General features: G+C 52.3%; 1 protein-coding gene across 1 annotated transcript in view; it reads left to right on the forward strand.

The window, feature by feature from the left end:
- zeb1b (zinc finger E-box binding homeobox 1b) overlaps positions 1–15,000 on the forward strand; it is a gene marked incomplete at its 3' end in the record, with an annotated part of 60,075 nt that overhangs the window by 22,501 nt on the left and 22,574 nt on the right. Inside the window, exon 2 of the mRNA XM_084454114.1 lies at positions 13,854–14,006. Coding sequence (XP_084310240.1) covers positions 13,854–14,006 — 153 coding nt within the window. The remainder of the gene's footprint in view (positions 1–13,853; positions 14,007–15,000) is intronic.

Here is a 15,000-nt window from a genome sequence, read left to right on the forward strand (position 1 = left end):
CCACTAAAAAAACGCTGTGCAGCTGGGGAATGGTGGCGTTCGGGGGGGGGGGTGGATGACAGGGCACCAGTGGTTTTATGTGACAATAATGGGGGGGGGGGGGGGGGGGGCGCTGCTACGGATGAGTTACTGGGACACACCCGCCACGCCTGTCTGCTCGTCCCCCAACATCCATGTGGAAGGGAGGTATGTATTTCAGACTGTGCTGTGCTCTCTGTGTTGATGGGCGTGTCTGGGGGGAGGGGGGGTTGTCTGTGCGAGCGTGTGCATGCGGTACTTAGAAGAACGCTACCCTTGACGAGGACTAGAATAAGAGACTTAAAGCGAGGTACAAGATGAACGAAAACTGTGCGCCTACCCACGAAAACCCACCTCGAGATCGTAAGCGGCCGCTGCTCGCTTAAACCGCGCGTGAACGATCGGGCCTGTGTTCTGAAAAGTTGGCCTACCTTCTCAGGATGACCTACCGCCCATTAAATTATGTTCTGGTCTCGGGATTCGTGAAAACATGAGTAAACACATTTGGTTTAATGACTTTAACTCGGGTTATCAACTTAACCTAGTCACATCACGCTCCGTACTGCCTGTCCACTTCTGCTAGACTGTAGTGTAAACCCTTGCAGAATATCCTTTCAAAGCATGATCAGATGAATACTGTACAGCATTGCAAAGAAGACATAACACTGTTATAGGCCCAGCCAGGAAAGGTTTAGCCAGCCATCCTAGTTACTGCATTTCTTAATGTGTGCGGTGTGGTTGTTTGGCCTTGGTAGGGGTCAGGGCCTGTGTGTGTGTGTGTGTGTGTGTGCGTGCGCGCATGCGTGTGTGTGTGTGTGTGTGTGTGTGTGTGTGTTCAGTGTACGGGCTTCAGAGAAGCACCTCTGAAAGAATTCCACAGAAACTGCCTCCCTTTTAGCATACCTGAGACACACCCTGCTGGCCACATGCCAGTATGACGCCCTGAAGAAAAAAAGCAGAGTGGCCAACTTGGTATCAGCCTGACCGGATGGGGTCTCGCTACAGAGTGCAGAGTCAGGGTTTTGTTGATGCGATATGCAGGTTTCTGTGTGTGTCGACACACCAGTGTCCAAAACGCCCTCGTGCTCCACTTCCTGCTATTCTCTTCAGGGCTATCTCTCCAACTGTCAACCGTCTTACTTATCAGCGTCTCTAAACGGGCTTACTGGGTGTTTTTCTCTCTCACTATCCTTTCTTTTCGTTTCTTTTTTTCACCCTTTCACTTTCAAAATGTTTTGATTCCAGTATTTCGCATTTTTATGAAACGGTAGGCCTATTCAAAAGAACCTGAAGCTGGACCCGAGTTTATGGACAGGTTTCTGCTTGGAATTGACGACGTGACTCGATGGTAAATGGACTGCTCTTATATAGTGCTTTTATCCAAAGCACTTTACAATGAAGGCCTCTCATTCACCCATTCACATACACATCATTGGCGGCAGCTGCCATGCAAGGTGCTAGCCTGCTCATTGGGAGTAGTTCGGGGTCCAGTGTCTTGCCAAATGTCGTCAGGAGGAGCCAGGATTCGAACCGCCGACCCATTGGACGACCGGCAGATACCTCCTGAGCCACAGACGCCCCTAACCCCAAACCTAACCCTAACCCTGACCCGCCTTGATGGATTCCAAGTAGGAACCAAATTTCGGTGCCCAGCCCGATACCTTTCTCCCACTCCTTCCTCCCCATCTCTGTCTCTCTCTTGTTCTGTCCTGTGCTCCTTCTCTTTCTCTCTGGTAAATGGACTGTAAATCCAAAGCGCTTTACACACCTCACATTCACCCATCAATGCCGGCAGGTGCCATGCAACCGCCATGCCATGCTAGCCTACACATTGGGAGCAATGTGGGGTTCAGTGTAGGGCTGGGTTTAAAAAATTGATTCATTGATTCGGAATCAAGTGATTCAGAATCGATTCATGAATCCCAAAATCGATCTTTTATTTAATGAATGAATGAATACATGAAGGAATGAATAGTTCATTAATTCATTCAATGATTCATTCATTCATTCATTTTTGGAAATCAGTATCGATACCCAGACCTAGTATTGATGTGTTGCATAACTTGGCAGTCATGTAATTAAGGTTACAAAAAAAAAAAAAAAGGTTTTAGTAACACTAACCGAATCGATATTGAATCAAATCGATTCTTGAAATTCGACTCGATACCCAGCCCTAGTTCAGTGTATTGCCCAAGGACACTTCGACATGCGGACAGGAGGAGACGGGATTCAAACCGCCGACCCTACGATCACTGGACGACCCGCTCTCCCACTGAGCCACAGCCACCTCTCTCTCTCGCTTTCTATCTCCCTCTCTCTCCCTTTTTTCCATTCCCTCTTCCCTACAGTATATTGCTTCCTCCTTGCTTCTCTCTCTCTCTCTCTCTCTCTCTCTCTCTCAGCCCTGGCGTCGGGCGCCTGGGAGGACTCAGCTGCAGGTTGTGTGATGTGTGTACGCTCAACGTGCGCCTCCCTCCCTTCCCAGCCTGCATCTCTCTCTCCGCCGCGCGTCTCTCAGGTTGTTGTTTTTCCGTGTGAGGTCACCGCGCCCCTGTCCGCCTCCTGCCGTCTCCGCCCACCCTCGGTCAGACACTCGTCACCGGCCCAGACCAACAAAGAAGAGGGAGATAACAGACCGACCAAACGGCCAACCGACCGACCGACGCCGTGAATCATACTAAAGACGTCCATTTTCTTTCCCTGTCAAGCGCGGCACAGGGGCTTTGTCCCGGCATTTGCTGTGTGTGTTCCCAGCGTGTGTATCCATGTACATAAAGTGGCTAATTCCCAGACAGGGCTCATCCGCATGGAGGAGGAGGGGGGGGGGGGGGGGGGGGTGGAGTGCTCGCATGGATGAGCATGGAGATGAATAATGTTAGCACAGCCACGGTGTGTATACCGCCAGCCCTTCCCCCCCTCTGGCCCTGTGTGTGTGTGTGTGCGTGTTTACGGTAAGGAGGATCGGCGCTAAAGCTGCCATCAATCACACACCCGGGGCCTTTCAGCACGCCCCGCACACACACACAAATACATGCCACGCACACACACCTCCACCAGGCACTCCTGCTGGGTTTATTAAAAGCCTGAGTGTGATCTCTGATCTGTCTGACACACACGCACGCACACACACACACACACACTACCAAGAGCTGATAAGCACAATAGGGCTTCACAAACACACACACACACTTTCAATTGAATGCACAGTGCTCACCACGTTCAGGACTGATAAACATAAAGCCACACACACACACACACACACACACACACACACACACACACACACACACACACACACACACTCCACCCCCCCCCCCCCCCCCCCCCCCAGCACCAGTCTTGCTCACACTGGTATGACTAGGAGCCGTGCGCTTCTCTCTCTCTCCCCCTAGAAACCCTTTATCTCTCGTCCCTCTGTGGGCCTGGGGAGCAGCACAGCCACGCCACAGGAGGGGCTCTGTTCACAGTGGACCCCCCTGCCGCCCCCCCCCGTGCTTGCCCAGGCCACACCTCCAACCATCTCTGTGTCGGCCCAACGCTGCCCCCCCCCCGTACACAGGGACGGGAAAGCGATCCCCCTCGGTGTTCGGTTTAGGCCGCGTGGAGGAGCCGAGGATGAGGTCGAGGATGGCATCACGCGGGCGAGGCCTCGAATAGGCTGAGGGTCTTCGAGTAAACAGCGCAACGGGCGGGGCTAGCGAGGGGCGAAATTGGCCGGGGAGGCGGGGTGGGGGGGGGGCGTGACGAAATTCCCATGACGTACAATTATTTATTCATTAATTAATAATAAAATAATTAATAAATTAATTAAATACGTTCGTAATTAAACGTCGAGCGTCAGCTAATGCTGAAAGTAGGAGCGTCCTCTTATAGTGGCCCGGTTCCTCTTGAGGCCGGTGCTGGAGCCGTTAGCCGGGAGGGGGAGGGGGAGGGGGAGGGTAGCGGCCGGAGAGAGAACGAGAGATCTGTGCCCGCCAGCGGCCCCCGTCGACAACGTCGATGCCGCCCTTCGATTTCTGCCACAGACAGGTAATGGTCTCCCTGCTGCTGGCGGTAATGACCGTGCGCGCACGCACACACACACACACACACACACACACACACACACACGTCATCCTGCTCCTCTGGGTGTAATGGACAAAAGAGGCTCGTCGATATATCAATAGCCGGCGACCTGCTTTACCTGCCGGCGCGGCCATTTTGCCCCGGTCCTCATCAGTCACCTGGCGGGGAGGCACTTAAACCACTGTGTAACGTTTCAGCACCATTTCACTTTTTGTCGGCCCGGGTTGAGAAATCTTCTTTACCGGTGTGTTAGTCATCCCCGTAGACACCCTTTGTGTGGAGAGAGAGAGAGAGAGAGAGAGTGTGTGTGTGTGTGTGTGTGTGTGTGTCTGTGTCTGTGTCTGTGTCCAGTGGAACACACCTCGCAGCTGAGTGATCAAAGGCGCTGTCATGGGACAGCCCTGGCGACGCCACCTCATCACTTTCTCTGTGTTCGAGACACACACGCGCGCACACACACGCACACACACACACCTAGCGCCTAGTTTAACAAGAAGAATCTCCCTGAGGGACCAGCTGAAGAGTGGAAGAGAAGCCTGTCCGCATGGTCATTAAGCCCGGTCCGGGGCTGGGGGGGGGGGTTGCTTAACCCTGCTCAACTACCCAGGGAGAGGGCACTTTGCCTGGGGGGAGAGGGTCGAGAGAGGTTGGGGGTGGTGGGGGGGGGGGGGGGGACCATGGTCAGGGTGACATAAGGGCTCTTTTGTCAGCGAAAGTTTATGGCACTAACCCATTCCTACCCCGGAGTGGCTACATAACAATAGGCCAGTGTGTGACTTCAGAGCTTCCTGTCCCGGGAGCCCGAGGCATTGTGGGGGTTGGTGTCCGGGATGTTAGGCCTCCGAGGGGGAGAGCAAGAAAGGGGAGATTTGTCGCGGATTTGTCAGCTGCCGAAATCGGACAAAGGGAAGCAGTTTCTCTCAGTTATAAACGAAGAAAAGCAGCTCTTTGCAGTTTGCGTGGTTGTCAGGATTAGTGAAGGCAGCCTGTCCACATGAATACTGTCCCTCTCGTCCAGATGTGTTCACTGCTGACCTGCTGATTCCACAGAGTTGTAAAATGAGATTAAGCCGACCAACAAAAAGCCAATTCTAGTGTTTTGGGGGGATTCCTTCGTGCCACAGTGTGTGTGTGTGTGTGTGTGTGTGTGTGTGTGTGTGTGTGTGTGTGTGTGTGTGTTTGTGCTTGCGCGTGTGTATGAGCATACAGTATGCGAGTGTCTGCGGAAGTGTAAGAGGGCGTGCGTGTGTGTGTGAACGTGTGCGTGTGTGTGTGTGCGTGTGTGTGTGCTGCTTGTCTTCCCATGGCTGGGGGCTGTCCTCAGCGAGACATCTGTCATGCTGCTTGACTAGGGCAGAGCCACCATGTCAACACCTGACCTTAACCGAGGGGACACACAGGGCACGGCCGTTACCTCCGCCTGTCACCCCCTCTCTCCATCCCTCTCTCTTTATCCCCCTCTCTCCATCCCTCTCTCTCCATCCCCCTCTCTCCATCCCTCTCTCTCCATCCCCCTCTCTCCATCCCTCTCTCTCCATCCCCCTCTCTCCATCCCTTGCACCTTGGTTGTCGTTTTTTCCCCCCTCTCTCTTGTGATGTTCTTCTCCTCCCTTTTCCTCTTTCTATGGGTGCTATATCTCCCATTATTTCTTCCTGTCTCTTTCTCCCTCTCTCTCCCTCTCTTCCCCTCTCCCTCTCTCCCTCATTCCTTTCTCCCTCTCTCTCGTTCTCCCTCCCTCCCTCTCTCTCCCCCTCTCTCTGTCCCTCTCTCTCTCCCTCGTTTCTCCTTCCCTCCCTCTCCCTCCCTCCCTCCCTCCCTCTCTCTCTCTCTTGTTCCTCCTTCCCTCTGTCTCCCTCCCTCCCTCCCTCCCTCCCTCTGAGCCCTCTCTCTCCCTCTCCCTCCCTCTCTCTCCCTCCCTCCCTCTCCCTCTCTCCCTCCCTCCCTCTCTCTCCCTCCCTTCCTCCCTCTGAGCCCTCTCTCTCTCCCTCTCCCTCCCTCTGAGCTTGGCGGGCTGCAGAGCCCCAGACCCTGACTGTTGATGACACTCCTACCCCCGGCTGCTCCCCGGCACAGATGAACATTGTGTGTGACAGGCCAGCTTTGTCTTTTTAAGCCTTCAGCGGCCACTTGGTGAATCCCCTCCCCCACCCCTCTCTCCTCTCTCTCCTCCCTGCTCCTCCCCACGCCTCCCTCCGCCGCGTCCCCCTGTCGCCCCCCCCGTCCCCGCCCCCCCCCCCTCGTTTCTCATCCCTCCACCCTTCCCACTGTCCTCCGCCTCTATCCGTCACAGAGAAATGAAAAATGGAGGCGGGGTCCAGCTCGGCCGGGGTCTGTGGTCGAGAGAAAATTTCATAAAGAGGATAGTTAGAAAACTGTGTGTGTGTGTGTGTGTGTGTGTGTACGTGCGTGTGTGTCTTTGTGCAGTGTCCTGTCTAATAGGCCTAACCTAAGCATTTTGCTGATACCTGAGGTTACGGCGTGCGACGGCCCTGCTGACTGCTATTGCCTGGATTAGTTTGCGTTGTGCCTATTCTGCTGTAATAAATACCTGCTAAAGTAATCGACTTGATGGGGAGTTGGGAGACAGTATTGATGACAACGTTGAGTTTAGCGTGTGAGCATGTGAAGTGCAACTAGGGTGCAACACCTAAGTTTAACTCGCAGCCTCAGTCTCATTTAGAATGTGGGCCTAAGGTCATTCTGCTTTGTAATTTGTATCTAGGCCACGTTTTCAAAAAAGAGTTTCACAAAAAAGTCAAGCACACCTCAGTCTCGGCCACCATTCTGACCGACTCTCCCTCTTTTACAGTGAACTAAGGAGGATAATACGGGCTGGAATGTCACCTGCTCCTATAATGCCACAGCAGTGTGTTAGGTTGACATTCAAGATAGGCTGAGGCTTTAAGGTAGAAGTTCTATAATTGTATTTCAGTTTTGAACAAACCAAGGGTCACATAGATACGAGCCGTGAAACTAGCCTAGCTTTCTGCGTGGTCCATGGCCACAGTTTTCATTAGCGATGCTACGCTAACTGTTGGTTGTGATGAGAGCGGCCTGTGATGTGGTTGAGCTGATTGGTAGTGGTGGTGTTTTCATGCAGATGCCACACAGGAAGCGACTCTATTAATAGTCTTAGGAGCCTCCTCTTGCTCTGGTAGCTCGAGTTTAAAAAAAAAAAAAAAAAAAAAAAAAAGAAGAAGAAAGAAGCAAAATTAAAAAGAGAAAAGCTCAATTGCTCAATTGTAAGCATGTAAGCCTGTCAGTCCAACTCAACTCAAAGTTTGAATTGACTATTAGGCTGACAACACCTCAGGAGGACAGTGTTCTCTGTTACACCTGTGAGGCTGGTTTAGTTCCTGGCATTGTAGGTGGTCTGTGGCCTGGCACTTCAGAGGTGTCACAGTTAAATCTGCTCTCCCCCCCCCACCCCTCCCTGGTGGGAAACATCCGTTTACTCAGGTGTGTGCTGAGGCCTTTCCTGTGCTCTCCAAATATTTGGATTGCTGTTTTTCATGTCTTGTTGTTGTTGTTGTTGTTGTTTTGAGGCTTTTTCTGCGGCTGGCTGGCATTTCTCACTGACTGTATGAATAAGGTCGTAGGCTGACGCTCTCAGATTTTCAGCCAAATCTTGCACTTGTGTGAGAGGTTGTCATCGGCGCGCTCAGAGTTACTAAAAGAGAGAGGAAGATAGATGGAGAGTTGAAGAGAGAGGAGCAGAAGAAGGACGAGGAGGTTCTCTGGAGCGTATATACCTCCAGGTACTTGGCTTCCCAGAGAGGATACAGCAGATGTTTCTATCTCACGCATGTTTCTATCTCAGGCAGCCAGCCACCTTGGCTTTATATATGTAGCCAAGCTGAGATCTGCACCCTGCACTGACCTCAACACAGGCCCGCTGAGTGTCGGCCAACTGGACAGGCATGTGGAGGGGCTAAGTGGCTGTGGGTGTGTATGTGTGTCACTGTGTGTGTGTGTGTGTGTGTGGGCGGGGGGGGGGGGTGTTGCCTCGAGGCTCTGGTCATGTGATGGACCACTTCCTGCAGCTTGCCCCTGCTGTGAGAAACACACTTAGGTCATGTGATTGCTGAGAGAAATGGAGAGCCTTTTACATACAGAGCATGCTTTTAAACAGCTTAATGTATGACACACACACACACACACACACACACACACACACACACACTCACTGGGGCACACAAACACACATTTAAGCACTTAAGCAAGACCATTTATCCTGGCCGCGCACACACACACACACACACACCCCACACCCCCACATGGCTATCTGCTCTTGCATCGGCGGCGTGGCCCGTTATTACCGTGGATGGGGCTGCCTCACCTCTGTAGCGTAAACAGGCGTTGTGAGTGTAAACGCTCGCGCTGTGGAACGTTTGGGCTCGCCGCGCTACGATAACACCCCCCGTCTCCCCGGCACACCTGTCCTTATTTAGAAGAGCTGCACGATGCCAGCGACTCTGGTACCCAGCCTGCTGTCTGAGGACACCGACGAGGCCAGCCTAGCTCATCCGCGGGCTCAGCAATGGAGACAAAGCACCCGTGTGATTCTTATAACAGCCAAGCCTCTAATCAGGTGTGGTGATTTAGCGTTGGTCCAATCGCATAGGCCTACGCTATTTGGTCGACGAGCGTAATGCCAATTATTTGCATTTCTTTTCTCACTTTCTCAATTCTGTTTCTGAAAGACCCGACTTTTCCACTTTTCTTTTTATCTCGCCAAATAGGCTACAGTAAGCCTCCTCTCCCATCTCATCAGCTTCATCCTCTCACATTTCCTTCCAAAGTCTTTTGTCACAGAGATTGCCTGGCTGAACAATGACTCCCATTAGCATCAGTGATGTAGCGCAGCGTGCTACTGTTAGCTCTCAGCAGATAGGAGAAGGCCTGCCGAGAGTGTCATTAGCTCCTATGCTAAGCCCGATTAGCATCATTAGGAAGACAAGGTGCCTATTGTCTTTTGTCTCTCCTCAGAAATGAATATGAAGAGGCCTCATCTCCGCAGGTTGCATGAGCTCTCAGAAACAAATCGACCATTTGATCTGAATTCCCTGGCGCCGGTACACAACAGGTCACATGGTTCTGCTTTTTGGCCAGGGGTGGTTTTCAAATAATGAATAAGATTCATATGATTCTGCGATTTTTCATGAGACACAGGCTTTTTTGTTGTGTTGCGTAGTCATGGAAAGAGACCCCAGGACATGACTGTGCCTTTCTAAGAGTGGGCAGGCCTTTCTAAGAGAGTGGCATGGCTGTGGGCTGTACCAGGGTTGTGGGTGAGCTAGCGCTAGGCTAACTCTAGATAGAATTCTCCTGAGAGCCTAGTGCCCTCTACAGCTGATAAGAAAAGGCTATGCACTTGTTGGGAGGAAGGCTATTTGCGTCAGTGATAAAAACCTCACAGGACAAGTCATACCGTGCACATTTTACGCAATTAAAAACAATAGCCTAGATATTCCCTTTGTTTTGACTCCCTGTTGAAAAGCAACCCTTAAGGGTAAAAAATGACTTATTTTGACGTGTTATTCATGCTTGCGGTGTTGACCTTCCTGACTAAGTGGAGGAGGTATTGTTTTTCCAAACCCGAGCGCTACCTCAGGAACAGTGAGAGGCGCCTCACCTTGAGACGGCATACTTGAGGTTTTCAATGGCATTGGCTTTGTTTTACTTCTTGGTTTGCGTCTGTGTTTTTTGTAGTGGTCGGTTCCTTTGAGAAAAGCAAAGTACAGGGCCTCTTGCAGACTTTGTGACGGCAGGGGTTAGTTCTCTGCATAGGATGCCTGTGGTATTTTCTGCGAGTCGTCTGTGCGGCCTAGTGTGAGATAAGTGGTGTACCGTACCTCAGTCTTTGAATGTACCAGGGTTAAATATAGCCATAGCCTGTGTGCATGTGCAAGCACACATGTGTGTGTGTGTGTGTGTGTGTGTGGTTGTGTGTTTGTGTGTGTCTGTAAGAGAGAGAGAGAGAGAGAGAGAGAAAAAAAGAGCTACACAATCACTGTGTTGCATACAGCCAGGCAGGATGTACTGTAGCTAATCACCACACAAGGCAACGACACAGGGATCTAAGATGAGCACCCTCTCAGATCCGTCTCTCTGAGGCCCAAAAACTCTGGGAAAGTGTTTTGGTTGGACATTCCAAGCATAGCTCTGACACCATGGTATGGACTTGTAGAGTGGTGGACGTGCATCCGCTTAGAGAGAGAGAGAGAGAGCTTCACACTCAACACCTTTCTGTATGGCCTACAGTAGGCTAGCCCCGCGGTTTAGGTTTCTCACATGAGATAGTGTTTAACTGCCGTGGATTTAACCACGAGTTGGTGTGACGATGCGTTCCGTTAAAATATCCACCATCCTGAAAGATGGGAAAAGGAGTCCATGGGACAGCATGTTCTAATGTAACGCCAGCCCCCTGAGAGAACATGGCTGACTCTGATACAGGGTGACAGAGACAGGGGGTGGAGAGTGGATTTGGACATTTGGGGGGCATCATGGGGTGGCGATCCCTCGGGGATTGTCCCGTTCCTATTTCAGAGGCATTTATTGCCGCCGCCTGGCAGGTGCCACAGCGGGGGCATCGTTGATGCTGGCGCAGGCGGACTGGCACGCCGTCTATAGATAGGCTGCTTTTCGTAGAAGGAGGGGAGTTCGGGGAAGACTGACTTTGTTCGATTTAACAATGCTCTTTACTGGCGGCCAATACAGGATGGTCTGTACAGCGGGTCTGAGGCGACCTGCTGTCTGTCAGTGGTCTATTTGACTCTTTGCTTAGGTAGTCTTCTCTTTTTACACCTCCCTGTCAGGTCCCTTCACTGCACGTGTCAAGTACTTTGTGAGGAACACCAATGTTTGCATTGGGCCCAGAGTGCTGGATATCTTTGCAGGTAAAATGGCTTTGTGTCGCCTAATTAACGTATTGCACTATCGAAGGTTGAGAGTATTAGGCTAAACCTTCCGGATAAGTGAACTGATGTAGGACTATTTGTTTATGAAGGAATATAATTCATATTGAAGGATACTAGCTAGCCTAACTATTAAGGAATGCTAGCAGTGATGCATTTTGTTGGCTCTTAATAGTGTTTTTCCAGGTGCTCTCCCAAAGCATTGTGGGGGGACTCATCTCACACCTGGGTCTCTGCACATGAGTTAAGAGCGTCCTCCTGGTGTAAGTTAGCATGCTAGCGCTAAAAAACCCAGCTGTCCAAACGTGGAGCGGGCCAGACAGCAGAGACCTCTGTCTTTGTTTTATCTCGGTGTTACCTCTCCCGGTCAAACACAGTCCTGGAACCCTGACCATTTGGCTCAGGCAAGGAATCCACTTCCTGTTGAGGCTTTAGTGGCCATGTCTGTCCTCAGAGCTTGAAGGCACAAACTTTTCCACGTTCAAGTGCTTTTTTTCCCCTCTGTTTTACTTCGCGCACCCACGCCGTTTACTCCCTACGGGAGTGTGGCCGTTGTTGCTCATCACTACTCAGCCCGCCGACAGTGGCGGCGTTGGCGCTGTTATTGCTGACCTCAGCGCCACACTTCAGCGACTATGGCCCTAAACAGCCTCTCAGGTCTTTAAGGGAGTGCCTCTCGCCTCAGGATGAAGTGTGGCTGTCTGCTGCCGTTAGGCTGCTCCAGCAGGCGGGGCCATACATCACCTGGAGTAGAGAGGTGGAGAGAGAGAGAGAGAGGTGTAGAAAGAGAGAGAGATAGAGAGAGAGGTAGAGAGAGAGAGAGGTAGAGAGAGAGAGAGAGAGGAGGGAGAAAGCGAGAAAAGCAGAATAGAAAGAGGAGTGATACCATCCCGGCGATACCACAGCGACGTGGGACTCGACAGATGCAGAGCGGCCTTGTCGACCCACCCCACCCCTTCGACCCCCCGCCTCCCCTCGCTGTGTGCGTGCCGCTGGGGAGTCTGGGAGGATATCAACCAGGTGTGCTCTGCCCCTCGCTCTGCAGAACCCCCCACCAGCGCGCATGGGGCTGCAGAAACAATTCTCATTGATTGAAACAGAAGATCATGATTCCCCCGTCTCTACGGGAACCCTGACAACAACATTATCACGGACTTCAGAGAGAGAGAGAGAGAGAGAGATGGATGGATGGAGGAAGAGAGGAGGGTAGGGGAGAGAGAGTGCAGGGTTGGGAAAGGGAGAAGCACCAAATCAGCTTAAATGTAAATGTGGGCGATAGGGCCAGCAGTGGAGCAGCACAGTGTTGCTGGGTGCGTGTGTGTGTGTGGGTGTGTGTGTGTGTGTGGGGGTGGTGTGTGTGCACGCGTGTGGTGTGTGCGTGTGTGGGTGGTGTGTGTGCGTGTGTGTGCGTGTGGGTGGTGTGTGTGCGTGTGTGTGTGTGCATGTGTGTGTGTGTGCGTGTGGGTGGTGTGGGTGGTGTGTGCGCGTGTGGGTGTGTGTGTGTGTGTGCATGTGTGTGTGTGTGTGCGTGTGGGTGGTGTGGGTGGTGTGTGCGTGTGTGGGTGTGTGTGTGTGTGTGTGTGTGTGCGTGTGCATGTGTGTGTGTGGGTGTGCGGGTGGTGTGTGTATGTGTGTGTGTGTGTGTGTGTGCGTGTGTGTGTGTGGGTGTGATGGAGTGAGCTGAGAGCTGGTTTGAGCGCCGCGGCTCCGGTCCCTTTGCTGACTGCGCTCCTCTGAGAGAAGAATCGATTTGGCCCGAGAGAGAAATAGACGAGTAGATCCGTAGCTCACTGTGGAACAGAGAGAGAGAGAGAGAGAGTGAGAGAGAGAGAGAGAGAGAGAGAGAGAGGGGGAGGGGGGGGGGGGGGGGTCGGGGTTAAGGGTTGCCACAGGTGGAATACAGAGAGTTGGAGAAACAGGTTTCAGAAATGAAAAAAGAAGTTTAGAGGATGTGCAATCACTATCTTTGCGTCTATCTGTCTGTAAATCACACACACACACACCCACACACATCACTTATCCTTCCCAGCTACCCACGCTTAGACAGAAATTGCACATTTACCCTTTCATTAATCATCCCTTTAAGCTATGTGTCACTGACCTATTTCACCCTGGAACACACAACAGGGTCACACACACTTACTGTACACTCACACACCTACACACCTCACCGCAATGTAATAATGTTGAAAATCTTGTGTGTGCGGTGTCGTTTAGTGTCCATCTTACTGTGTGTATGCTAGTGAACCGGCTACATAGAAGTCATAGATCATTCCACTGTCTTTTTTTAAGAAATTTTTGCGGGCTTTTCAGCTTTAATGGGACAGGACAGTTGAGAGAGACAGGAAACGTGGGAGAGAGAGAAGGGAGGACATGCAGCACAGGACCCGAGCCGGGAATCGAACCCTGGTCCGCCGCGCGAAGGACTAGCCTTCATATGGGGCGCGCCTTATCCGGTGAGCTACCGGGGCGCACCCCATTCCACTGTCTTTTAAGGGAACTGCTACTGTAAGTGAAGGCTACATGGCCTTTCTTTGAATATGGTTGGCTTGAGAAAATACTCTCTTGTTCAGTGTGAGAGGCCCATTCATATGGGCTTATGGGTAATAGGGACTGCATGTCTGGGAGGGATTTCAGCTGTAGTCCCGTGTGAGTCTCATTTTATAGTTCCACTCATCCTCCCTTCAGTCTTCAGTCTGTTCATTTCGATGATCGTGCCTCTCCCCTGTCATTATCAAAGTTCACGGGCAGCTGAATGACTTAAGCCTAGCCCTCTGCGCCCGTGGCCCGTCTGGCTCTTGTCGAAACGAGTGCCCCTAATCCCTGTTCCATTCTCTCTCTCTCTCTCGCAGTTACAAACTACAGCAATGTGGTGGAGGGCGCGTCGGATTCGGATGACGAGGACAAGCTGCACATCGTGGAGGAGGAGGGCAGCCTCCCGGACGGGGCGGACTGCGACAGCAACCTCCACGAGGACGAACACAATGGGGACCGCTGGGACGAAAGTGAGGACACACGCACGCACACAACGCACACGCACGCACACAACGCACACGCACGCACATAACGCACACGCACGCACACAACACACACAACGCACACGCACGCACACAGCGCACACGCACGCACACAACGCACACGTACGCACATTGTCGCACGCAGTTGAAGTGGGTCAGGAGTAGAGCTTTCTTTCCCAGCACAGGACACGTTTCCTCTCACCGTCCCCCTCACAATCACACACAAAGAGCCGCTCGGAGATCTGCGCGGTCTCCGGCCGAGGCAGGAAGGCCAACATTCAGACAGGACAATGCCGCCGTCTCCGAGACCTTCGCAGCGGAGAAAATAGACCGGCCGACAAAAGTAGCCGACTGAGAGCTTTATGGCACGGGTGGGCATCGGGGTGGGTGGGCATCGGACCGGCCGTCGCCTCGCCCCGCACGGAAGTGACATCACCGTCCCCCCCCCCCCCAGTCCCCTGCGGGAAGGGCTGATGTCATGGTCCCCCCCCCCACCCCCAGAACAACAATGTGAGGTGTTAAAGGATGTTAGGGTTCCAAGCGAGAGGCCTCAAGGCTGCCGCTGCCGGCTCTGAGCAGGTGAGCTCATTCCAAGGACAGACGACCGGGGCTGGCGCCAAGTGTGTGTGTGTGTGTGTGAGTGTGTGTGTGTGTGAGTGTGAGAGCGAGTGTGTGTGTGGTGTGTTAGTGCATAGTGAACATGTAAAGTTACAAGACACTTTGACCATAACATTGTCAGTCACTGGGCTGTTTATTTTGGACTGTGGGCCTTCAGTTACCTCAGTGTGTTAGCTGATGAGAGACGTGTGTACGCGTGCGTGTGAGTGTGTGTGTCCGTGCGTGGGTGTGGGTGTGTGTGTATTTGAGCTGACGCGACATGACAGGATACGACTATGAATGTAAACAGACTGACCTAGCCCTATAGAAAAACACACTAGCTTCTCATGACCAGAAGTTACATTAATTTGCCTAACCGGACGGC

Source organism: Borostomias antarcticus (genome assembly GCF_949987555.1).
Source record: "Borostomias antarcticus genome assembly, chromosome: 2".
NCBI classification, from domain to species: Eukaryota; Metazoa; Chordata; class Actinopteri; order Stomiiformes; family Stomiidae; genus Borostomias; species Borostomias antarcticus.